This window comes from Pipistrellus kuhlii, unplaced genomic scaffold (genome assembly GCF_014108245.1).
Source record: "Pipistrellus kuhlii isolate mPipKuh1 unplaced genomic scaffold, mPipKuh1.p scaffold_m20_p_1, whole genome shotgun sequence".
NCBI classification, from domain to species: Eukaryota; Metazoa; Chordata; class Mammalia; order Chiroptera; family Vespertilionidae; genus Pipistrellus; species Pipistrellus kuhlii.
In genome coordinates, this window is record NW_023425404.1 from 61,735,803 (window position 1) to 61,761,949 (window position 26,147).

At 39.9% G+C, this 26,147-nt stretch overlaps 2 protein-coding genes, 1 long non-coding RNA gene and 1 gene segment (V, D, J or C); 1 reads left to right on the forward strand and 3 right to left on the reverse strand.

Moving 5' to 3' along the window:
• Positions 1-4,036: 4,036 nt before the first annotated feature.
• Positions 4,037-4,993, reverse strand: LOC118704259 (olfactory receptor 10G2). Its single transcript, XM_036411771.1, has one exon. The coding sequence runs from the start codon at positions 4,991-4,993 to the stop codon at positions 4,037-4,039; it is 957 nt and encodes a 318-aa protein (XP_036267664.1).
• Positions 4,994-12,979: 7,986 nt separating this feature from the next.
• LOC118704340 (olfactory receptor 10G2) lies at positions 12,980-13,936 on the reverse strand. Its single transcript, XM_036411899.1, has one exon. The coding sequence runs from the start codon at positions 13,934-13,936 to the stop codon at positions 12,980-12,982; it is 957 nt and encodes a 318-aa protein (XP_036267792.1).
• Positions 13,937-17,530: 3,594 nt separating this feature from the next.
• On the forward strand, positions 17,531-21,990 carry LOC118708960. The segment is given in 3 exon segments: positions 17,531-17,676; positions 21,114-21,226; positions 21,492-21,990. Coding segments are annotated over 3 exon segments (636 nt in total).
• A 719-nt stretch (positions 21,991-22,709) lies between these two features.
• LOC123651602 lies at positions 22,710-24,733 on the reverse strand. The gene is made up of 2 exons (XR_006740422.1): positions 24,650-24,733; positions 22,710-22,805 (listed from the first exon to the last, which is right to left on the reverse strand). It is a non-coding gene; the product is annotated as an uncharacterized LOC123651602 (long non-coding RNA).
• Between the last annotated feature and the right edge of the window lie 1,414 nt (positions 24,734-26,147).

Here is a 26,147-nt window from a genome sequence, read left to right on the forward strand (position 1 = left end):
AAAAAAAAAAGAAAAGAAAAGAAAAGAAAAACATTGTCAAGAGATTTATGGAAAACTATTTACCTCTTGAGAGTTCTACCCTGAAACATTTCCCCATGAGACATTCATTCCCTTGATCCTCATTATATTTTGTTTTGACAGTAGAGCCGGAATAATATTTACGTATCTAGGAAGTATATCCTTAAGAACACATGATCTTGTTGAATGACTTGCAATTTTTGTGATTCCTTTCTTTAAAATGTTGTGGGATCACATATTTTCCCACTTTATTCCAGAATACATTGAAAATACACTTAATTTTTGATAATTGAGCTAAACTTCCCCTCCATGTTTTGATCTCTCTGAATCTACATAATAAAAGTCTAAGCAACTATTACGGTGAAATGAACAGAACCACCAATTGCTATGATGCACACTGACCACCAGGGGGAAGATGCTCAATGCAGGAGTTGCCCCCCACAGGGGGAGCACTGCTCAGCCAGAAGCTGGGATCACAGCTTTCTCTACATCTTATTACATATACTTATCTAAATATATAAAGCCTAAGAGACTGTTCCATAGCTCAACCATTCAACTATTCCACTGATAGCTATCACATGCACTGACCATCAGGGGAAGACGCTCAATGCACAGGCATCTAAACATGGAACAGAACAGAATGATAGTCTTAGGGGGAAGGGAGGAGAGTGAGGGCAGGAAGAGATTAACCAAAGATCTTACATGCAAGCTAAAGGCCCAGTGTGGGTCCATTGGCCTGGCATGCAGGAATTGGGCTGAACTGACTCTCTGACATCCCCTGAGGGGTCCTGGATTGTGAGTGGGCTCAGGCCAGGCTATGGGACCCCACTGGTTCATGAATCCGTGCACTGGGCCTCAAGTTTCTATGTATTTTTTCCCTTTAACTTTGGTTGCTATGGTTTTCTACCAGTTAATTTGGTTCTTCCTTTAGGGAAAATAAGAATAAGAGGAACTTAGTGGTAGGAGGTAGGAAATAAAGGTAAAGTGAATGATTTTCATGCAAAAATATATTTATTGAGCATCTAATATGTACTAGGCTCTCAGTTTCTGGAGTGCATAACTGAATAAAAGATCTCTGAACTCATGCTATAATAGTATAGGAGAAATAAACTTGACCCTCATAACTGGACTTCATTGTCTTTAGGAGGAAGAAAACTGAGATGTATAAAAACAATGCTGATGTCATGTGGAAGGAGACTTGACTTTGGATGGTGAATGCATAATTCAGTATACAGATGATGTATTTTAGAGTTGTACACTTGAAACTTGTATAATTTTATTAACCAATATCTCCCCCCAGTAAAATTCAATAAAAATTTAATAATATGAATTAGTTGTGAGCTGAGTAAGGGCCAGATAATTACAAAACTACAACTCAAGTTATCCAAAGAATATTTTTAAAAAATATATTTTTATTGATGTCAGACAGGAATGTAGAGGGAAAGAGAGATAGAAACATCATTGATGAGAGAGAATCATTGGTCATCTGCCCATTCCATGCCCTGCAGTGGGAATTGAACCCACAACCCAGGCATGTGTCCTGACCAGGAATCAAATCGTGACTTCCTGGTTCATAGGTTGATACTCAACAACTTAGCCACACTGGCTGGACTATCCAAAGAATCTTAATTTTCAAATTACTCAAAGATATTTGGGTTCATAAATGGAGACTCTAAGATATAAAAGCAGAATGATACTGAACATTTGAATGGAGAATTTAACCCTGAAGCAAATGACTTATGTGCTATTAGTAAAAATAAAAAAGAAAAATTTAAGCACCTCATTGAAATGAGTAGGAAGATAGATTCTAAAAGAGTTCCAGCAAACAGTAAATGGTCAATGGAAATGAACTATAGAATATCAACTATCTTAAATTTGAAAACATGTAAGTTATTGATATTTTCCTTACTCAGCATCCTATCCTTGTATTTAATTAATGACTATGAGGAATATTCGAATATTCTTGAGGACTTAAGTAGGCTCATTCTGATCTCGTTTTCATACCTATTTCCTCCTAAAGTTTTAGGTTTTTAAAACCACATGTATTTCAACCACAGAGATTTTCAAGAAGGAGCAACACCTCTTTTTTATTTCTGCCAATAGAATTCCTCTCCTCTAGCTGACCTTTTCCCATTTCCATCTTGGTGCTAGAGTTGGAGCAAGTCATTATTAGAGGGTAGGATCCAAGGTATTTAGAATTTCTTTGGTTCAGACTGGGGAGTCAGCTCAGTTGTCACATTCAAAGAGCAGTAGCTGTGTAAAGATTCAGGAGTCAGAAACTTCTAAGTTCAACCCTGGCTCCATAGTTGCTCAGGTAAAATCTCAGAGCATAGAAGAAAGGTAGGTTCTCAAGATTAGGAGGAATGTGATGTGCATCTAATTCAATGATCTACTGTGTTTAAAGTGAAGCTTCCTGAGCTCTGATTTTTGAATATCTCTCCACCTTGTTCCCTTGGGTATGTAGGAATGAATCTAGCTTTAGTGTCCTTTGACTTGAGACGTTTAGTGCTCTCTGTTCTCAGTATGAGCAAGATAGAACATCCTTGTCCAGTTATTTTCTAGTCCTTGTGGTGTATGTGGAGTTTCCAGAGCCATACTTAGATGTCTGGAGCATGTTCTCACTGTGGCAGTTTAATTCTCTTTAGATCTAGTTCCTGAAAAAAATAACCAAGAGAGTGGTGGTAGAAGATACTCTCATCAACAAAAGTATACCCTATCAGGGTAATTGTTCACTGTTACATATGTAGCTCAGGAAAACCTAGACATCTATAGGGCTGTAGATAAATGCGTCATTACTCTGGAGGAGAGGACTTGGGAAAGTTATGCCACCCGTTTTCTCCTGGCTCTCCTAATTTCCTCCTCCTTTGTCTTATCTGGTGTAGGGGTGGTAAACAGTTTGAATGTCACTAAGCCCTAGGTTACTCACCAATTTTTGTGTGATTCCCCTACTCCTGCATCTTTGTAAATAGAAACCCTCCTCAAATTATCCTGTTTTGAGTGTGCCATATATCTTCTTTTGGGAAATCAGAACCATCCATATGCCTTAAGAGTTACTTGCATGTTTACTCTGCGGTTCAGGGCATTGAAGGAGTTCAGTTGGAAGAAATGTAAAGGCCAAGATCCTTATTAAAAAGTTTTTTTAAAAAGAAATTATTAAGGCATAGTTTGACATCTTTTAAGGAAAGTCCTTAAGAAGTTAGACAATATGGATTTATTCCACATAGAGGAGAGAGCTTGGCAGGCAAGTAATGGGTCGTGAAGCAGTGAGGATGGAAGAGAAAAGGATAGTAGAGATTTCTTGGGAAATAAGGTTTGTTGGGTCCAGATATTTTTTGGATTTTAAATTCCATATTAAGGAGTATGGCTTTATTTTACATTCATTGGAGAGTCCTAAAAATTGTATGTTTCAGAAGGATACTTTTGACTGTGATGTGGATGAGAAGGGAAAAGGACAAATGATTATTTAGAAATTAAGAGAGACATTCTAAAAGTAAAGGGGACAGATTTTGATGTTTGAACTCATGGGAAGAGTGAGGGACAAGAGGGAAACATAAATGATCCAGTATTTTTAAGTTCAAGTGCTTTTAAATGTTTATGCCATGCACAAAGAACAGAATTTATAGAAGTCTTTTGAAGTCTAGTGTTTAGGGACAGAAGTAAAGAAAAAGAGCTAGGCCAAACATTATGCTATTTTTTCCTCTTTTTCATTTTCTGGCATAATATAACTCTGAAGAGGTTGATACATCCTCATTCTATTCAAGCTTTGATAAGGCACTTGCTTATACCACAAAAAAAGGTGGTAGAATTAATATATTCATATTTCTAAACAAATAATGTAAAACAATTTGAACCAGTTTAATTAAATGAAAAGATTATGAATCCAAAGAGTTCAGAAGTTTCTTCTAAATAGAATTAAATTGAGTTTAATTCATTAAGAGTTTATTGAAGGTTTGCCACATGCTACAGTAGCTCAAAAGAGTGGTCTTGACAGTGATGTAGGTAGTTCCTGAGCCTATGGTTATTTATTTTCACTTCCAGCCCCTCGACCTGCTGTTATTCTCTTCAGAGCTGACTTCACTTCCTGGTTCCTCAGTGTATAGATGAGGGGGTTCAGTAATGGAGTGACAACAGTGTAAAACACAGCCACCGCTCCATCCAGGGGACTCGTGGAACCTGGCCTGAGGTAGATGAAAACACAGGGGACATAGTAGACTGTGACCACGGTTAGATGGGAGCCACAGGTGGAGAAGGCCCGCCGTCGCCCATCAGCAGTGCGTATCTTCAGGATGGCATGGACTATGTTGGCATAGGAGAGCAGAATCAACATAAAGCAACTGGCAGCCACCACCCCAATGTCCACAAAGGTCACGAGCTCATTGACAGTTGTGTCAGCACAGGCCAGTCTCAATACAGCAGGGATGTCACAGAAAAAATAATCCACCTGGTTGGGCCCACAGTAGGGCAGGCGGAAAGTCAAGGTGGCTTGGATAGAGCCATGGATGGAGCCAGCCACCCAAGCTCCAGCCACAAGGATGGCACATAACTTACCATTCATGAGCATGGGGTAGTGCAGGGGCCTGCATATTGCCAGGAACCTGTCGTAGGCCATCAAGGTGTAGAGGAAGCACTGGGTGCTGCCCAGGAAGTGAAAGGCATATAACTGAGCCACACAACCACCAAACGGGATGGCCTTGCTGGAGGGAGTGAAATTTAGAATAATTCGAGGAACAATGACTGAGGAGAGCCACATGTCCAGGAATGAGAGCACACCCAGAAGGATGTACATGGGGCGAGCATGCAGCTTTGGGTCAGCCCACACGGTGAGCAGAATGAGCAGGTTCCCCAGCTGAGTGAGGATGTAAATAATGAAGAAGATCAGGAAGAGGAGGATCCTCAGATTTTCAGGGTGAGGTAAGCCCAGGAGAATGAAATCTGTCACAATGGTGTTCAGAGATGTGTTTTTGGTATTTTCCATGTTCTTCCTGCAGTCTGCTAAGATGACTGGTGAAGTCAGAGGAAGGAAATACAACACAAGGAGGTGGTAAGATGACCAGAGTCTAGGAGGTAAACAAAGGATTTCTATATTTTAAGTGGAAAGCATTTGCCACCAATCATCTAGATTTGTTTGGCAAGACAAGTCCTCAGAGGCTGCTTACTTTCTAGCTGCCCTGAAATTCACCTTCATTGGGAAACACTACATACAGGTGTTGAAAGCCAAAGCACTATCTATACTAATAAAAGGGTAATATGCTAATTAGACTAGAGATCTTTGGGACATCCTTCCCAAAGTCCTTCCAGACAAAGCCATGGTGGCAGGGGCTAAGGCAGAGGCAGTTAGGGACAACCAGGCCAGTAGGAGTGGGTAGTTAGGGGCAACCAAGTCAGCAGGCAGAGGCAGTTAGGGACCATCAGGCAGGCAGGGGAGCAGTTAGGGGTGATCAGGCAGGCAGAGGTGATTAGGGTCGATCAGGCAGGCAGGCAGAGGTGGTTAGGGGTGATCAGGCAGGCAGGAGAGCAGTTAGGGGCATCAGAGAGGTTTGCAGAGTGGTTAGGGATGATCAGGCAGGCAGGTAGTTGAGCAGTTAGGAGCCAGCAGTCCAAGATTGCAAGAGGAATGTCTGGCTGCCAGTTTAGGCATCAATTGGACATCCCTCAGGGGCCCCGGATTGAAGAGGGTGCAGGCTAGGCTGAGGGACCCCCTCGGTGCACAAATTTTGTGCACCTGGCCTCTAGTTTGTAATAATAAAAGGTTAATATGCTAATTAGACTTGATATCTTCTAGATGTCATTCTGGATGTCCTTCCTGACAAAGCCGGGGTCAGAGGGAAGCCAGCCTGGGTCCTGGGTGCCAGAGGGAAGCTGGTGCTGGCAGCTGGGGGAAAGAAAGCCTACTCTTGCACAAATTTTCGTGCATTGGGCCTCTAGTTAATAATAACAGTGTTAATGCATTTGATGGGTCTTTGCCTAAAGGGGAATCACACAGAAGTGGGTTTTGGTGTCATGGAGCAGTGCCATCCCTAATTATTGGTCTCTGACCTATCCTTAAAATGTCTCCTTTGATGATATATAAGAATCTTTGTGATTTGACCCTTGCATATTTCTAGTCTTTTTTCCTTTGGTTCCTTCAGAGCACCATACCCTCCTTCTTTCTGTACCTGGAGTTTCCTTATTCATCATAACAGCCCCATTTCTCAAGATTCACTCTGGCTGCTGCCTGCTTTGGGAAGAATTTTCCTTTAGAAAACAGTCTTCTGTGAGATAAGAATTTATATTATAGAAGTCATTGCAGTATAGTGTGATAAGAGCTATTTGCTTAAATGCTCATTGGTTTCTTCTACTAGATAACAAACTCCTTTAGAACAAAACCATGGTCTATTTTGTTCTTTTTATGTTTCTGCAGCACCTGCCTTAGTGTTTTGCAATAGTAAGTTAATTAATAAATATTTATTAGCTGATTAATTGACTGAATTTTGCCAGTTCCCATTAATTCTGCATCCTGGTGCCCTCTGTGATCACATTTCTCATGCTTTATGTCACATATACTTCAGCAATTGAGTCTATTCCCAGAGTAAACAAAGTCCAAGGCATTATACATGCTTTTCATTTGCTCTAGAACAGCGTTTTTCAACAGCTGTTCAGCGGCACACTAGTGTGCCGCGAGATGTTGCCTGGTGTGCCGTAGGTGCAGACAAGACAAGAATTTTATAATTTTTCACTATTTTGTTTACTTAATATTTCATAATAAAGTAATTATAAAATACTTTCTTTGTGTTTATTTGATTCCTATTCAAGAGAATTACTTTATATATAGTCAATATAGGCACAGAGTTAAATTTTTTAACATTTTCTAATGGTGGTGTGCCTCGTGATTTTTTTCATGAAACAAGTGTGCCTTTGCCCAAAAAAGGTTGAAAAACACTGCTCTAGAATATTACTTAAATTTATTGAGTGACCAAAGTTGTTTAATAGTTTTGATGTTTTGGATTATAACAGCATTGATTAGTATTGGATTTGACCTTTAGTATGCTGTTATTTTAAGATCTTATTTGCCTTCCAACAGATTAAATTCTTTTTTTTTTTTTTAACTAGTTAGGGCAACTGTACTCCGTTTTTATTTTTATTATTTTTATTATTTTTATTAAATTATTATCTGTGTACATATTTTAACATTGCCCCCCCCCCATACATACCCTCCCTCCCCAGAGTTTTGTGCCCATTGGTTGTACTTATATGCATGTATACAAGTCCTTTGATTGATCTCTTATCTCCCCCAGATCTCCCTACTCTCCCCGCTGTAATTTTACAGTCTACTTGTTGCTTTACTGTCTCTACATCTATCTTTTGGTTTGTCAGTTTATAATGTTTTTTAATATCCATAGATGAGTGAGGCCATGTGGTATTTCTCTTTCATTGACAGGCTTATTTCACTCAGCATGATCCAACAGATTAAATTCTTAAAAATGCTTTAAAGGTATTAAACATCTGAGCAGATATTATTTAAAAACTACCTTTGATGAATAGTTTGTCCCAAAAGAAATTTTCTTAGTAACAGTTTCTTTTGTATTTTTACTTGTTCCTTAAATTAAACCATCTTATAATTCATAAGAAACAATAAAAATTAAAATATATTTAGATTAAACTTTAATTAAACAAATATGAACATTAATAGATTCATGACTAAATATACACTTTTATAAACACTAATCTCAAACATACTTAATCTTCATTATTATTTAACCTTCAAGTAAGATGACTAAGTGTGGTCATCACTAGGAAAAGAAGGGTGAAGTATGCCATACTTGTGTTTACTCAGTAATGCTGAGTCTGATGCATCACTTATATCTGTACTCAAATTGAACTGGAAATTAAGTCTTTGCTCTTGGCTTTATTTCCTCCCTCAAATTGGGAAAAGAAAAAACAAATGTTTAAAATTCAACTCAAAGAAGAAAGTTCCCAACTCTGGAGAGAGGCCAATTTAATTAAAAATTAATATGCCTAACTTATTAACTCTGTGAACAGAGGCTCAGTAAGGTAAGGAAGAAGATGGGGGGAAAAGATAGACTAAATACAATTTTTGACAAAGTTACTGAAACTTTTAAAGACTAGAAATGAAGTCTTTTCTCCTGTTGAGGACTGACCTGGCTTTAGGAATGCTTCCCTTCTTGGACTCACATGAACATGGCAGCAAAACCTTGGAGAAGACTGTTCTTTCTCAGGTAGAATAGCGCAGCAGGCGAAGCAAGTGTTTTTCAGAGCATCTCTAGGCTTGTGATGATGCTGGATCTCTGCTTTGGAGTGGAATTAAAATCTTCTAGGGGATTGACACATCGACTGTTTTAATAATCTATCAGGCCCCTTGCCCTTGGAGGCTCTTTATAGATTGCATCTTCTCTACCTAAGTGGTTTGAATTTTACATCAATTATATTATTGGCTGTATCACCTTTGATAGTCTTTTCTTAAAAAAAAAAAAAAAAAGAAAAGAAAAGAAAAGAAAAAACATTGTCAAGAGATTTATGGAAAACTACCTCTTGAGAGTTCTACCCTGAAACATTTCCCCATGAGACATTCATTCCCTTGATCCTCATTATATTTTATTTTGACAGCAAGTCGGAATCATTTCTTTTCTTTTATTTTTTTATATATTTTATTGATTTTCTACAGAGAGGAAGAGAGAGGGATAGAGAGTTAGAAACATCTATGAGAGAGAATAATTGATCAGCTACCTCTTGCACATGCTCTACTGGGGATGTTCCCACAACCAAGGTACATGCCCTTGATCAGAATCAAACCTGGGACCTTTCAGTCCACAGGCCGATGCTGTATCCACTGAGCCAAACCTGTTTTGACAAGCTGGAATCATTTCTACATATCTAGAAAGTACACTCTGAAGAACAACATGATCTTGTTGAATGACCTCCAATTTTTGTGATTCCTTTCTTTAAAATGTTGTGGGATCACATATTTACCCACTTAATTACCAGAAACACATTGAAAATGTACTCAGTTTTTAATAATTGAGCTAACCCCCTTGCCCCCCATGTTTTGATCTCTCTGAATCTATTGTACATAATAAAAGTCTAAGCAAACATTATGGTGAAATAACCAGAACCACCAGTTGCTATGATGCACACTGACCACCAGGGGGAAGATGCTCAATGCAGGAGTTGCCCCCCACAGGGGGAGCACTGCTCAGCCAGAAGCTGGGATCACAGCTTTCTCTACATCTTATTACATATACTTATCTAAATATATAAAAGCCTAAGAGACTGTTCCATTGCTCAACCATTCAACTATTCCACTGATAGCTATCACATGCACTGACCATCCGGAGGAAGACGCTCAATGCACAGGCATCGAAACATGGAACAGAACAGACTGATGAGTTTTAGGGGGAAGGGAGGAGAGTGAGGGCAGGAAGATATTAACCAAAGATCTTACATGCAAGCTAAAGGCCCAGTGTGGGTCCATTGGCCTGGCGTGCAGGAATTGGGCTAAACTGACTCTCTGACATCCCCTGAGGGGTCCTGGATTGTGAGTGGGCTCAGGCCAGGCTATGGGACCCCACTGGTTCATGAATCCATGCACTGGGTCTCTATTTTCTATATATTTTTTTCCCTTTAACTTTAGATGCTTATGTTTTTCTACCAGTTAATTTTGGTTCATCCTTTTGGGAAAATTAGAATAAAAAGGACTTAGCGGTAGAAACTAGGAAATAAAGGTAAAGTGAATGATTTTCATGTAAAAAATATTTTATTAAGCATCTAATATGTACTAGGCTCTCAGTTTCTGGAGTGCATAACTGAATAAAAGATCTCTGAACTCATGCTAGTATAGGAGAAATAAACTTGACCCTCATAACTGGACTTCATTGTCTTTAGGAGGAAGAAAACTGAGATGTATAAAAACAATGCTGATGTCATGTGGAAGGAGACTTGACTTTGGATGGTGAATGCATAATTCAGTATACAGATGATGTATTTTAGAGTTGTACACTTGAAACTTGTATAATTTTATTAACCAATATCTCCCCCCAGTAAATTCAATAAAAAATTTAATAATATGAATTAGTTGTGAGCTGAGTAAGGGCCAGATAATTACAAAACTACAACTCAAGTTATCCAAAGAATATTTTTAAAAAATATATTTTTATTGATGTCAGACAGGAATGTAGAGGGAAAGAGAGATAGAAACATCATTGATGAGAGAGAATCATTGGTCATCTGCCCATTCCATGCCCTGCAGTGGGAATTGAACCCACAACCCAGGCATGTGTCCTGACCGGGAATCAAATCGTGACTTCCTGGTTCATAGGTTGATACTCAACAACTTAGCCACACTGGCTGGACTATCCAAAGAATCTTAATTTTCAAATTACTCAAAGATATCTGGGTTCATAATGGGAGACTCTATAAGCAGAATGATACTGAACATTTGAATGGAGAATTTAACCCTGAAGCAAATGACTTATGTGCTATTAGTAAAAATAAAAAAGAAAAATTTAAGCACCTCATTGAAATGAATAGGAAGATAGATTCTAAAAGAGTTCCAGCAAACAGTAAATGGTCAATGGAAATGAACTATAGAATATCAACTATCTTAAATTTGAAAACATGTAAGTTATTGATATTTTCCTTACTCAGCATGATATCCTTGCATTTAATTAAATGACTATGAGGAATATTCTTGAGGACTTATTCTGATCTTGTTTTGATACCTATTTCCCTCTAAAGTTTTAGGTTTTTAAAACCACATGTATTTCAATCACAGAGATTTTCAAGAAGGAGTAACACCTCTTTTTTTTATGTCTGCCAATAGAATTTCTCTCCTCTGGCTGACCTTTTCCCATTTCCACCCAGGTGCTAGAGTTGGAGCAAGTAATTATTAGGAACTAAGGTGCTTAGAATTACTGTCGTTCAGACTGGAGAGTCAGCTCAGTTGTCACATTCAAAGAGCAGTAGCTGTGTAAAGACTCAGGAGTCAGAAACTTCTAAGTTCAACCCTGGCTCCATAGTTGCTCAGGTGAAATCTCAGAGCATAGAAGAAAGTTAGATTCTCAAGATTAGGAGGAATGTGATGTGCATCTAATTCAATGATCTACTATGTTTAGAGTGAAGCTTCCTGAGCTCTGATTTTTGAATATCTCTCCACCTTGTTCCCTTGGGTATATAGGAATGAATCTAGCTTCAGTGTCCTTTGACTTGAGACTTTTGGTGCTCTCTGTTATCCTCAGTGTGAGCAAGATAGAACATCCTTGTCCAGTTATTTTCTAGTCTTTTTGGTGGAGTTTCCAGAGCCATACTGATACTCGGATATCTGGGGTATGTTCTCACTGTGGCAATTAAATTCTCTTTTGATCTAGTTCCTGGAAAAACTAACCAAGAGAGTGGTGGTAGAAGATACTCTCATCAAGAAAAGTATACCCTATCTCAGGGGTAATTATTCACTGTTACATATGTAGCTCAGGAAAAAGTAGACATCTATAGGGCTGTATATAAGTATGTCATTACTCTGGAGAAGAGGACTTGGGTAAATTATGCATCCCTGTTTCTCCTGGCTCTCCTAATTTCCCCCTCCTTTGTCTTATCTGGTCTAGGGGTGGTAAACAGTTTAACTATCACTAAACCCCAGGTTACTCAACGATTTTTGTGTGATTCCCCTACTCCTACATCTTTGTAAATAGAAACCCTCCTGAAATTATCCTGTTTTGAGTGTGCCATATATTTTCTTTTGGGAAATTAGAACCATCTATTTGCCTTAAGAGTTACTTGCATGTATACTCTGGGGTTCAGGGCATTGAAGGAAATCAGTTGGAAGAAATGTAAAGGCCAAGATCCTCATTAAAAAAAATTTTTTTTAAAAGAAATTATGAAGGCATAAGAAGTTAGACAAGTTAGAAAAGTCCATAAGAAGTTAGACAATATGGATTTATTCCACATTGAGGAGAGAGCTTGGGAGGCAAGTATTGGGCATGCTGAAGGAATGGGTAGTAAAGCAGTGAGGATGGGAGAAGGAAAGGACAGTAGAGATGTCTTGGGAAATAAGGTTTGTTGGGTCCAGATATTTTTTGGACTTTAAATTCCAGATTAAGGAGTCTGGCTTTATTTTACATTCATTGGAGAGTCCTAAAATTGTATGTTTCAGAAGGATACTTTTGACTGTGATGTGGATGAGAAGGGAAAAGGACAAACTATTATTTAGGAATTAAGATAGACATTCTAAAAGTAAGGGGTACAGATTTTGATGTCTGAAGTCATGGGAAGAGTGAGGGACAGGAAGGAAACATAAATGATCCAGTATTTTCAAGTTCAAGTACTTTAAAAAAATATTTTATTGATTTTGTACAGAGAGGAAGGGAGAGAGATAGCAAGTTAGAAACATCGATGAGAGTCGTTGATCAGCTGCCTCTTGCACACCCCCTACTGGGGATGTGCCTGCAACCAAGGTACATGCCCTTGATCGGAATCGAACTCGGGACCCTTCAGTCCCCAAGCCGACGCTCTATCCACTGAGCCAAACTGGTTTCGGCAACTTCAAGTACTTTTAAATGTTTATGCCATGCACAAATAAAGAACAGAATTTATATTGATAGAAGTCTAGAGTTTAGGGACAGAAATAATGAAAAGGGGCTAGGCCAAACATTATGTCATTTTTCCTCTTTTGCATTTTCTGGCATAATATATCTCTGAAGAGGTTGACACATCCTCATTCTATTCAAGCTTTGATAAGGCATTTGTTATACCACAAATAAAGGTGGTAGAAGTAACATATTCATATTTCTAAACAAATAATGTAAAACAATTATGATGTAAAAAGATTATGAATCCAAAGAGTTCAGAAGTTTCTTCTAAATAGAATTAAATTGAGTTTAATTACTTAATAGTTTATTGAAGGTTTGCCACATGCTACAGCAGCTCAAAAGAGTGGTCCTGACAGTGATGTAGGTAGTTCCTGAGCCTATTGTTACTTATTTTCACTTGCAGCCCCTCGACCTGCTGTTATTCTCTTCAGAGCTGACTTCACTTCCTGGTTCCTCAGTGTATAGATGAGGGGGTTCAGTAATGGAGTGACAACAGTGTAAAACACAGCCACTGCTCCATCCAGGGGACTCTTGGATCCAGCCCGAAGGTAGATGAAAACACAGGGGACATAGTAGACTGTGACCACGGTTAGATGGGAGCCACAGGTGGAGAAGGCCCGCCGTCGCCCATCAGCAGTGCGTATCTTCAGGATGGCATGGACTATGTTGGCATAGGAGAGCAGAATCAACATGAAGCAACTGGCAGCCACCACCCCAATATCCACAAAGGTCACGAGCTCATTGACAGTTGTGTCAGCACAGGCCAGTCTCAATACTGCAGGGATATCACAGATAAAGTAATCCACCTGGTTGGGCCCACAGTAGGGCAGGCGGAAAGTCAAGGTGGCTTGGATAGAGCCATGGATGGAGCCAGCCACCCAAGCTCCAGCCACAAGGATGGCACATAACTTACCATTCATGAGCATGGGGTAGCGCAGGGGCCGGCATATTGCCAGGAACCTGTCGTAGGCCATCAAGGTGTAGAGGAAGCACTGGGTGCTGCCCAGGAAGTGAAAGGCATATAACTGAGCCACACAACCACCAAATGGGATGGCCTTGCTGGCAGGAGTAAAGTCCAATATTAGACGAGGAACAATGACTGAGGAGAGCCACATGTCCAGGAATGAGAGCACACCCAGGAGGATGTACATGGGGCGAGCATGCAGCTTTGGGTCAGCCCACACAGTGAGCAAAATGAGCAGGTTGCCCAGCTGAGTGAGGATGTAAATGATGAAGAAGACCAGGAAAAGGAGGATCCTTAGATTTTGGGGGTGAGGTAAGCCCAGGAGAATGAAATCTGTCACCACGGTGTCCAGCGATGTGTTTTTGGTCTTTCTCATGTCTTTCTGTAGTCTGCTAAGATGAATGGTGAAGTCAGACAAGGGAAATACAACACAAGAAGGTGATTAAGAGTGCTTTTGTCTGATAAATAATGCCTATGAGTTGTGAGGAAAATGGAATACTATTTAAAAAGTTTGTTTTTTGTTTTTTAAAGAAAAGATGGTGTTGCCATTAGTTATTTTGGTTTACTTGACAAGAGAAACCATCCAGAGGTTGTTTAGTTTTCTAGATGAATGGAAACTTATCTGTTGGGAGATACTGTGAAACAGTGTTTGGCAGATCAAAGAACAAGGTAACTTGTGACTGATAGGGAAGGACTTATAACTCCAACCAAAAAGGGTTCAACAAAGAGGGCTAATGCTGAGGCTGAGCAGTATGGAATCTGTATGCTGCAATTACTACATCTACCTCTCCCTCCATTTACCGTTATTGCAATGCCTCCTCTTTGTGCTCAGCTAAAATCCCATCTCCTCACAATAGCATGCAGAAATATTCATTATCTAACCCTTACCACTGTATCACATCCCCCTTACAATTCCTTGTTGTTCAGATGCTTAGGACACCTTGCACATGCTGCCTTCTCTGTCCCTTCACCTACATAATGCTCCCTTCATCACTTTTCCTTTAAGAAGGCTTCCTCGGTTCCCAGGGACCATGCTTCCACTTTTCAGTGCATGAAACCCATTATATTGCTATTGCCAAATTTCTTAAGTAGTCTCCATTAATTGTCCCAGCTAGTACAGTACAGGTGATAATTATTTTCTGAATGACTGAATGGCTGATTGAATGGATGTTGACAAATCCCACTCATCTGATACAGTGCTTCTTTCTCTCCTGGATCTTGTTTGCCGGTCCCTTGGCCCACCTGGCTGGCTAGGGACCTACTCATTCTAATGCAATATGGGTCTAGTTTTATTATAACAAACTCCATGGATCATTTATGGTTTTTATTGCTCCTGGACATTGCTTATATTGATTGATAGATTTATGTGGTCCATTGGTTTGGGATTGGATTTTTTGGTACAGAGGAATTATTATTGCTTATTATTAATGGAGGACTTGATCTTTAGTTTATATATATAATATATATATAACTAGAAGTACCTAATTCAAGTGATAAGAAAAGATAGAGGGATAAAATGTGTTTGTTCCACTCCTTCTGTTGAATATCCCTGCACTAGAGAGTTTGGGATACATTCATCTATCATTTAACCATAAAATATCTTGTAATTTAATGACTATTTTCAGGAAGCAATTAAAATTGTAAAAGAGTTTTACTCATTTAATCTCCATTAGAAGATTATATTGGCTATTTTTTCTAAAATAACTTAATTCCTATATTAACATTTAAGGTCTATCAATAGTGATAATAATAATTATTATAACTGGCTCTTCAGGATCCACAGAAAATGTTAAGCATGCCCTTTGCCACAATGGAAGAAGAAATAACAGATGTTTACTGCTCTGGTTTCAGGAGGACACCTTGGTTTATCTGAAAATGGATGAGGCCCTGACCAGGTAGTTCACTTGGTTAGAACATCTTTCTATCGTTCTTGGTTAGTACGTCCTTGGTTAGGGCAAAGAGAAGAAGCAATCACTACATGCATAAATAAGGGGAACAACAACCCCCTGCCCCTTTTTCTCCCTCTCTCTCAAATAAATAAATACAAATTAAAAAAAAAAGAAAATTAATGGGAAGACTATTTCTTTAGCGAGGGTATAGAAAAGAGACAGAAAGAGTTAAGATTAAGGTTAGACATAAAATACTACTAACTGGGGAAAGTAACATTTTTGTCAATAAAGATATTTAATGTCAATGTGTTTCTACTTAAGCAAATTATATATTCCTAAAACGTTTTATAAAAATTAATTGTATATCAAATCAGATAAAACTACCATTTGGGGGATTATTTGAAGAATTTCCATAATGCAGATTGATGTATGGTGAAAAAACTCTCCCTAATTTATTTGCTTTGCCAGTCTTATGTTTCCCACTTGTTGTGCATACATCCGATTCCACTTCTCCCAGTGCCCTGTTGGAAGAAAAGCTCCTTTACCTTCTCAGTTCTGAGTGCCCTGTCTCGGTGGGACCAGGAAACAGAGGTGGTTACAGCTGGTGGGTGAGAGGATAGGTTACCTTTGTGGGCTGGACTGGGCAGAAGATGGAGGTTTTGATGTGGGGCATGGTGTTTAGGGGTTGCAGAGGGGGGCCAGTCTGGTGCAGTGAGGTGAGCACAGAGGATATCCAGACGATGGGTTTTTGGAGAGAACAGTCTCCTCCCCACAGTCCCTGCTGTTCTCCCTTCTCCTTCTGGTAGATTCTTGTGTCCACTGTGTAAATAATTTTAGTATATCTGTCCTTAGGCAGCCAAAGTATTTACAAATTTTACAGATTTCAGACTATTTTATGTTGCTAAAACCATGTAAAAATAGTTGAAATTTAAATATGAAAGCACATAAAAATGGCACGAGGTTAAAATTCAATACAAAACTATCTGCAAATAAGGGCCTAGTGACATTAGAGGATAAACCATACTTGTTTAAAAAGCAATTATCCTGGAAACTCCAGGGAAAGGCTGTGAGGGCAGGGTGAAAGAGTGGTATTGAGAAGGTAAGGATGGATCAAGCAATTGCCAAGAGCACTTTTTTGAGAACTCTGTGGAACCATGGGATCATGAGATAGGCTGCTTTCGGTGCACTCTGTCCACACACACACACCCTCCCTCCCCCCCGCCCAATTAGGCCAGTTGGATGTGAGCATATCCAGCTATTTTAAACTTTTGATTTCTATAGTGAACGTTGGGATCTGGGCCATTAGGGAACAGTTATGAGATCCCAAAGATGAGGGATGAAGGCTGGTCCAGTGTTGTGTTAAGACATTCTAGGATCTAAGAACTTCTCTTTAGCCTTGGTAGAAGACCCAGCCCAAATCTGTTCCTGGAAAAATTTCCCTTCCTTCACTTTCATTCAGTAAGAGATCCTGGTAGAGTTAGAGCAGAGTAAGGGAAATGGATAGAGTTTGGGGTACCCTAGGTATGTTTTTTTCTCTCCACAAGAGGATATTCTTGCCCTTATACCAAAAGCTTTAAAAAACAAGCTTGCTGAAGGAAAGGCACATTGTTTCCCCCTCACTGGAAACAGAAAAAGTTACCAGTTTGCCCTGTGTTTACAGAATTACCATAGACTCTTCCTCCCAACGTCTATGAGTTTATCACTGCCCAACTTGCCCTTTATCATTGCGCGCGCGTGTACACACACACACACACACACACACACACACACACAGAAAAAAAAATAAAATAGAGTTAAGATTTATTTTCTCAACATAAAAAAGAAATTCCCTCCATTTGGGAAGAAGAAACTTAATTCTAGCAGTTTGATAAAGAGGCGGTGAGAATATGGAGAAAAGAAACTGGCTAAATGTATATTTGAATACAGTAACAGAAAAATTTAAAGTTTCAGAATCAATGGCCTTATTATGAATGGAGCTGGTTTCAGGCTGGCTTTTCCATCCTCATAGACTCACATGCACAGAGCTGCGGAATCGTGGGGGAGGCAGGTGTCCGTGAGTGGACGGTCCAGCAGGGGGAGAGATGTCCTTCAGAGGTTCAGTAGAGCCTGCTGCAAAGGGCTCCTGGGCCTGTGTTGGAAAGGCTGTAGAATCCTTCCAGCAGTTTACCTGGCAAACAAGTACTCAGGATCTCGGCGAGTGCCTGCCTTCCAGGGCTCTTCGAAGAGTGTGATTTCTATATCGCTTGAGTCGTATTTTACATTTGTTTTCATCAGCTGTTGCCTCTCTTGCTCCGAATTATAATAATTAAAAATAAAAAACACAAAACCAACAGACATTGTCAAGAGAGTTGAAGAAAAATTATAACCTCAGGGGAAATTCTACTCTAAAGTAATATTTCCCTAATGAGATCTTCCCTACCCAAATCTTTACTATTTTGTTTTGAGAGAGAACAGCAGCAAACATCTCTAGTAGGTCCCTGGAAAGGGGGCTGTGGGGAATAACCTTGTCCATATAGTTTTGGATGGCTTCCAGTTTCTTAGAGGTGATGTGAAGTCTCAATTGATCCCTGCCTCCCCCCAATATTTATCAGGGGTCCTCCATCATTCCTTCTGGTTTCTGTTTAGATGTCACCTAATTAGTGAGTTCTCTCTCTCTTTAATCCTTCCCCAAGGATATGTTTTACATTGATTTTTAGAAAGAAAGGGGAAGAGATAGATGGAGTGATAGATAGATAGATAGATAGATAGATAGATAGATAGATAGATAGAGATACAGAGATATCAATGTGACCAGGAATTGAAACCAAACCTTTTTAATGTACGGGATGATGTTCCAACCAACTGAGCCACCTGGCCAGGGCAATGAGATCTCTTTTGACCTTCCTCTTTTTCTTTCCCTGTGTTATTTTTCTCAGAAGCACTTAACACCATCTGACATATTATATTTGCTCATATACTTGTTTATTGTTTGCCTCCCTTCACTAGAATGTAGACACATTCCCTGAAACATAGTAGGGTCTCAAAGAAACCCCACACTTCTGCATACATGAATAAGAGAAACTGCTACACATATTAAATGCTGTGACAGAAAAAAGAGCTGTGCTTTTAAATATGAACCTCCAATTTAAAGTTACCAGGTGTTGATTTGATAGCAAATTGATTCTCACATTCACTGCAGGTCTAGGTAGCATTTACAGTACAAGTAGCTTTGGGTATTCATTTGTTCCTTTTACAAAAGTTGTTAAGTAGTGGAGAATTGGCTAGCAAGGAAGAAATGAAGCCTGGAGTGCGATATAAAAGGATGTAACTGGACAGAGACTAGCTGATTCCTAAGATTCTTTTTAATTTTAAATATTAAAGATGTTTAGCACTTTGTGTATGTACATTGCAAAGCTACATCTGGCCACAAGATGACAGTATTATCTGTGTTAAAACCAAGTACTGTACTGTGACTGCTATGTGGAGTAAATCCAGAGGAATCATGAGAGATATAAATCCCTTTAGCAAAAATACTGTATGTGAGGGTTACATACATTAGCTTGGGAAAAATAAGTATCAAAGAAATATTGATTTTTGGTAAAAATTGGGAAATAGATTGAAATATTCCTCCCTCCCTCCCTCCCTTCATTCTTCCCTCCCTTTCTCCCTCTCTTCCTTCTTTCCTTCATTCCCTTCCTTCTAGTTCTTTTCTTTCTTTCCTTCCATTTCTTTTTTTCAAATTTTATTTTTATTACATAAAAAATGACAGGTCAAATGAGACAGATGTAAAAGAAAATGTTAATATTCTCACCATTTCCTTTAAATCCCAACCTTCTGAAGTAACTAAAGTTAATAGTTTCTTTTTAAAAAAAAATATATTTTATTGATTTTTCAGAGAAGAAGAGAGAGGGATAGAGAGTTAGAAACGTCGATGAGAGAGAATCATCGACCAGCTGCCTCTTGCACACTCCCATGGGGGATGTGCCCGCAACCAAGGTACATGCCCTTGACCGGAATCGAACCCGGGACCTTTCAGTCCGCAGGCCAACGCTCTATCCACTGAGCCAAACCGGTGCCGGCAATAGTTTCTTTTCTTGCTTCACATTTCTTTCTCTATACACATGTACAGACAGATATATTGTATTCTTTTAGCTATTTTAAAAAATCTCATTAACTGTTGGGAGATACAGTTAGATGGTAGAAAAACTCTCCCGTCGCTTCTGTACTGTCACAAATAACACCACTGCACCACACACACACACACACACACACACACACACACACACACATCTCGCAAATAAAGTGTGCATAACCCCCCTCTACCAGCACCTTTTCCCACTTTCTCCAGTTTGAGAAAGGGAAACTTGGTATAGAGAAATTGACCACTTCTGCCTTAGCTTTTTTGTCCTCCCCCTCCCCCACAATTTCTTATCTCTGTTCTTTACTACACAATTCTAATGTTCAATGTTCACAGAATCACCTGGACTAAAACCTGTGGATTTAAACATAGAAAAATTTCTTTTCTTTTTTTTCTTTTCTTTTTAAAAAAATATATTTTATTGATTTTTTTTTTTGCCCCCCACCCTCCCTCCCATACATACCCCCCCGCCCCAGGGTTTTATGTCCATTGGTTGTACTTATATGCATGTATACAAGTCCTTCGGCTGATCTGTTATCTCCCCCCGATCTTCCCTCCCCACTGTAATTTGACAGTCTGCCTGTTGCTTTACTTTCTCTATATCTGGCTCTTGGTTCATCAGTTTATAATGTTCTTTATCATCCACAAATGAGTGAGGTGACGTGGTGTTTCTCTTTCATTGATTGGCTTATTTCACTCAGCATAATGTTCTCCAATTCCATCCAAGTTGCTGCAAATGATGAGAATTCCTTTTTTATGGCAGCATAGTATTCCATTGTGTAGATGTACCATTGTTTTTGGATCCAATCATCTGCTGATGGGCACCTAGGCTGTTTCCAAATTCTGGCTATTGTAGATTGTGCTGCTATGAACATAGGGGTGCATATATCCTTTCTGATTGGTGTTTCTAGTTTCTTGGGACATATTCCTAGAAGTGGGATTACTGGGTCAAATGGGAGTTCCATTTTCAGTTTTTTGAGGAAACTCCACACTATTCTCCACAGTGGTTGCATCAGTCTGCATTCCCATCAGCAGTGCACGAGGGTTCCTTTTTCTCCACAACCTCGCCAACACTTGTAGTTTGTTGATTTGTTGATGTTGGCCGTTCTGACAGGTGTAAGATGGTACCACATTGTTGTTTTGATTTGCATCTCTCGAACAATTAGTGACTTTGAGCATGTTTTCATGTGCCTTTTGGCCTTCCTTCCTTCTGTCTTCTTTTGAAAATATTCTATTTAGGTCCATTGCACATTTTTTAATTGGATCATTCATCTTCCTTTTATTTATTTGTATAAGCTGTCTGTAAATGTTGGAGATTAAACCTTTATCAGTGGTATTATTTGCAAATACAAACATAGAAAATTTTCATGTGAATACACTATGACAAGGGAACCCCCGAGCAGCTTGAGTAGCTTGAGTGGAAGCTTAACTCCACCCCTTCAGGAAAAAGGAGCTCCTCCCCTTGCTTTTTTTTTTTTTTTTTTTTTTTTTTTTCTCTTTTCTTTCTGGGTTTTGCATCCAGATTGAACTTTTTCCCTCACCCACAGGGAGGGGGCTGGAGTGGACCTTCTGCAGGCTCTGGGGATGCAGTGCCTGGCTCATGGTGTCCTGCAGCAGCTGTGGGGAGTTTCCCTTCTTTGTGCTTTTCTGACAATGGGAGGTAAGTCTCTAGTTAATAGGAATCCCTGTTGGAAATGTCTGAAATAGCTGTCTTACAGCTAAATTAAGTGATTGCCACTCCTCACACTTGTCATAGGAGAGTCTTTCCTGATACACATTTTCCTTAGGCGGTGTTAATTGTCTCTGTTCTCTTCCTTGCCCTTCTCCTCCTTTTACCATAGTTTGTTTTGGGGAAACAAAGCATTTTAATAATGATGTGGCTTCCAGGAGTGATTCCCTGGTAATGGTCATGTGTCTTCTCCTAGGCACCATGGGACAAGGCGTTCAGCAGCCCGCCGAGCTGACAGCTGTGGAAGGAGCTTCTGTCCAGGTCAACTGCACATACCAGACACCTGGGTTCAATGGGCTGTTCTGGTACCAACAGCGTGATGGAGGAGCACCCGTATTTCTCTCTTACAACGTTCTGGATGGTTTGGACACAAGAGGTCGTTTTCCTTCATTCCTTAGTCGCTCTGATACTTACAGCTATCTCCTTCTGAGGGAGCTCCAGCATACAGACTCTGCCTCCTACCTCTGTGCTGTGATAGACACATCGACTCTGAGGCCCCTGCAGCTGCACCAAAATTCAAAAGGCAGCCGTGGCAGTGGGAAGTTACGTTTCCTAAGCAGGTACCTTCTGTGAGTTAAGACAAAATTTTAGAACCAGACTGCCTGGATTTGCAGTCCATTTTAAGATTTTCCTTCCCTGCTTTGTAATTCTTTTATATTGTCTTCAAATTTTTAATGAAGTTTGTTACATCTTAGAGCCTACTACTATCTGCTAGATTTAAGCAGGGGTGAGGAATACTTGTTCTGGCCCTGCCAAGGCAACATTCAATAAATCTAGGTGTTTATTCATAGCAACATACATTTGGTAGAGAATAAGTAATTATTTCTTTTTAAAAAATATATTTTATTGATTTTTTTTACAGAGAGGAAGGGAGAGAGATAGTTAGAAACATTGATGAGAGAGAAACATTGATCAGCTGCTTCCTGTACATCCCTTACTGGGGATGTGCTCGCAACCAAGGTACATACTCTTGACTGGAATTGAACCTGGGACCCTTCAGTCCGAGGGCTAACGCTGCATCCACTGAGCTAAACCAGTTTCGGCAAGTAATTATTTCTGTGGCTTTGTCCCTATATGAGACAAAGCTGATCAAAGCTTTGATGGTCAAATTGTAGGTTATTTGGCTATCAAAGTGAAGACGGCTTAAGTTAAAATAAGGTATAGTCAGTCATATGTTACATAATTTATTGGAATCATAGATTTAGCAAAATTCTCTTTGAGTGAACTTTTGAGTTGGAACTTGGATGGACATGATTGTGTTGGAAAGCAATTTAACGTTATGAATCAAGGTCGATAAAATGTCTATATTTCTTTTACTAGATAATTCAATTTTTGAGCTCTCACTTAAAGAGAGGCAGTTAGAAAAGAGAATTAGGTTTAGAGGCTTTAGACTTTGGCATGTTTATTTTTTAAAAATATATTTTGTATTGATTTTTTACAGAGAGGAAGGGAGAGGGATAATTAGAAACATCGATGAGAGAGAAACATCAATCAGCTGCCTCCTGCACACCTCCTATTGGGTTGTGCCCGTAAACAAGGTACATGGCCCTGAGGGCAGCAATAAAGAGGAGAAGGAAAATCAAGGAGATGAGACCCAAGGTCAGCATATTACCTTTCAGTCTGCAGGCCAAAGCTGGCTTATTTTTTAAAAAAAATATTTTATTGATTTTCTTACAAAGAGGAAGGGAGAGAGACAGAGAGCCAGAAACATCGATGAGAGAGAAACATTGACCAGCTGCCTCTTGCACATCCCCCACTGGGGATGTGCCCGTAACCAATGTACATGCCCTTGGCCGGAATCGAACCTGGGACCCTTCAGTCTGCAGACCGACGCTCTACCGCTGAGCCAAACCAGTTTCAGTGCGGAGCTGACTTATTTATATTGCAGCATTATTTATTAGGGCACAATATGGGCAACAATCTTAAGTAAGTTATGATCAATGGAATGTTTTTCTTTCATTTTTATTTATTGATTTGAGAGAGAGAGAGAGAGAGAGAGAGAGAGAGAGAGAGAGAGAGAAAGAGAGAGAATTCTGTTCCTTGTGTTTATACGACCGAGTCCTTATTAATATTTTCTTGCCGTTTGTGGGTTGAGGGCATCTTCTGCTCCTTAAGGGTACCTGCATTCCTTCTCACACAATCCTCTACATTAGGGGTGTTGAACTCAATCAGAGAAGGGGCCAAAATCTAAAATCCAGCCTAAATCGCGGGCCGAATGGTTTACTGAACAGTCATAAACTGTCATTGTGATGGAAACGCAGCGGAGTGCAGTGATGACAGCGCGGTGCGGGCCACATTGCAAGGCCTGGCGGGACGGATTTGGCCCGCGGGCCTTGTGTTTGACACATGTGCTCTACATCTTTAAACCAGCAACAGCACTTCTCATGTTTGGAATCTTTGGACTTCATCTTCTGCTTTCTTCCTCTGCCACCAGACAGAGCAAATTCATGTACTTTTTAAGGCTCATGTGATTAAGTGAGGCCTACTTAGATATCTTCCTTTTTATTTTATTTTGTTTTTTAAATCTATTTTTAATTGATTTTAGAGAAGAAGGGAGAGGGAGAGGGAGAGGTAGATAGAAGCATCAATGATGAGAGAGAATCACTGATAGGCTGCCTCCTGCAGACCCCCTACTGGGGATCAAGCCTGCCACCTGGCATGTGTCCTTGGCTGGAATCGGACCTGGAACCTTTCAGTCCTTAGGCCGATGCTCTATCCACTGAACCAAACCAGCCAGGGCGATATCTCCCTTTTTAAAGGTCAGCTGTGTTATGTGACACAACACAACAGAGTGATATTTCATTACATTCAAGGCTCTGGAGACTAAGGCATGGAATCTTGGGCCATTCCTTGAAATTTTACCTACCATACAAGCCAATAAAAGACATTTATAAAGACTATAAAAACTCTGAGTTACCAGAAAAGGGTACAAAGCCCAAATACACATTTATTACTATAAATCATAACATCATGGTTGACTTAAAAACACACACAACAGTTATAAACTCTTATTACAAATTAAAAATGAGGTTTTTAAAAATCTCAACTTGACCAGATATGAAACAATTGAAAACCTTTAAAGGTGTATTGAGAAACGTCAGTTAAAGAAAACAACTCACTATTTGTCTTTACCCAAACAGATGTGGATAATGTAAAACCCCCCAAACTGACTGGATAATGCAGATATTTTTACTTATCTGGTCAATGGACAAAAAAGCAAGAACGTATGGTCTTTAGTTCCAATCTTTTTTTTTTTTAAATATATTTTATTGATTTTGTACAGAGAGGAAGGGAGAGAGATAGAGAGTTAGAAACATTGATGAGAGAGTCATTGATCAGCTGCCTCTTGCACACCCCCTACTGGGGATATGCCCGCAACCAAGGTACATGCCATTGACCGGAATCGAACCCGGGACCCTTCAGTCCCCAAGCCGACGCTCTATCCATTGAGCCAAACCGGTTTTGGCTAGCTCCAATCTTTTGTTCATTTCTTATTGCTGGAATTGTATATTCATTTCTTCTTTTTGGACAACTGAACTGGATGATGGTAAAGGCAGTAAGCTGACCTTTACTTAGGCTGGGCCCTGCTCAGCCTCAGAAAAACAAATTCTCAGCTAGTGAATCAGCTGCTTTTGTCTCTTTGCCATGCTGTGTTTTAGGTTTTTCTGGGCATCTGTAGAAGTAATTCAAGTTGCGGTGGTACTGATACTGGGTTGGATGCTGACTTCTCCTCTTCATTGCTGTCCTCAGTGCTGTCTTTGGTGAGGAGGGTCCCTGAGGAATCATGATCTATGACCCCTATACATTTTCTGTCTCACTGGCCTACCTTGTTCTCCGGCATCCTGGTTGTCAGCCCCCTCCATCACTTCTTCCTGCACAGGAGAGTTGGGTAATGTGTTCAGTGCTCAGAGGGTTTTCACAGGTAGTAAGGTGAGAACTGTGGTCTGAGGTAGGTTGACATTATTGGGCCTGGTCTTCACAATAATTTTTCCATCCCTCTTTTTCCCCCCTTCATATTCTGGTAATTCTAGTAATTGCATGGAGGATACCTACCATGTGGGTAGCATATAATGGATGCAGTCTACTGTATATTTACTGCCTTGCACTGGGGGAACTCCACCAGGGCCTGTCACATTTTCTGTCCCATATCTTTTTCTCCTCAACAACTTCAAACTCTATGATGGTCTCTCCATCTCTCACACAGCAAAGGTGGATACATGTTGTATCATGTATTAGTACTCATTCCTTTTTATTACTAAACTAGTGGCCTGGTGCACAAATTTGTGCACATTGAAAGGACATTAATTAGAAGAAATATTTTAATATCGCTATTCGCCATTTCTCTGTAATGGAATGTCAACCAAATTCACAATCAACAATGACAGATCGAAACACATGTGTGTAATTGGTTGTCCCGACCCGCGGGGCAACAACGGGGGCACGCAGGAACCACCTAAGAGAATGAAACAAACAAGGAACTCGGAAGAATGGAGGCAAGACAAGGTTCTGATCAAGCCTCAACTTTATTCTTTGAAATGGCTGTATTTATACAGCAGAAACAAAGGGGGGCAGGGTTGCCTATGCAGAGGGGTCTTTGGCATCTGGCAACACAGGATTGGCTAACTGCCAGGGAGGTGTAACATTCCAAGGCTGGGCTATCTAGGGGGGAGGATCAGGAAGGGGAAGCAGCAGGAAGATGCTAATCAGCAGGTTAATCTTATCTTCTGGCCAAGCCCTCAGAGCACCGCATAACTTCTGCTAGAAGGAACTTAATTCTATTTTCTTAAGACTGAGTTGCTTGTCTCAACTCTGCTGGCTCCCAACAATTGGTGCCAGTGAGAGCTTTATATAT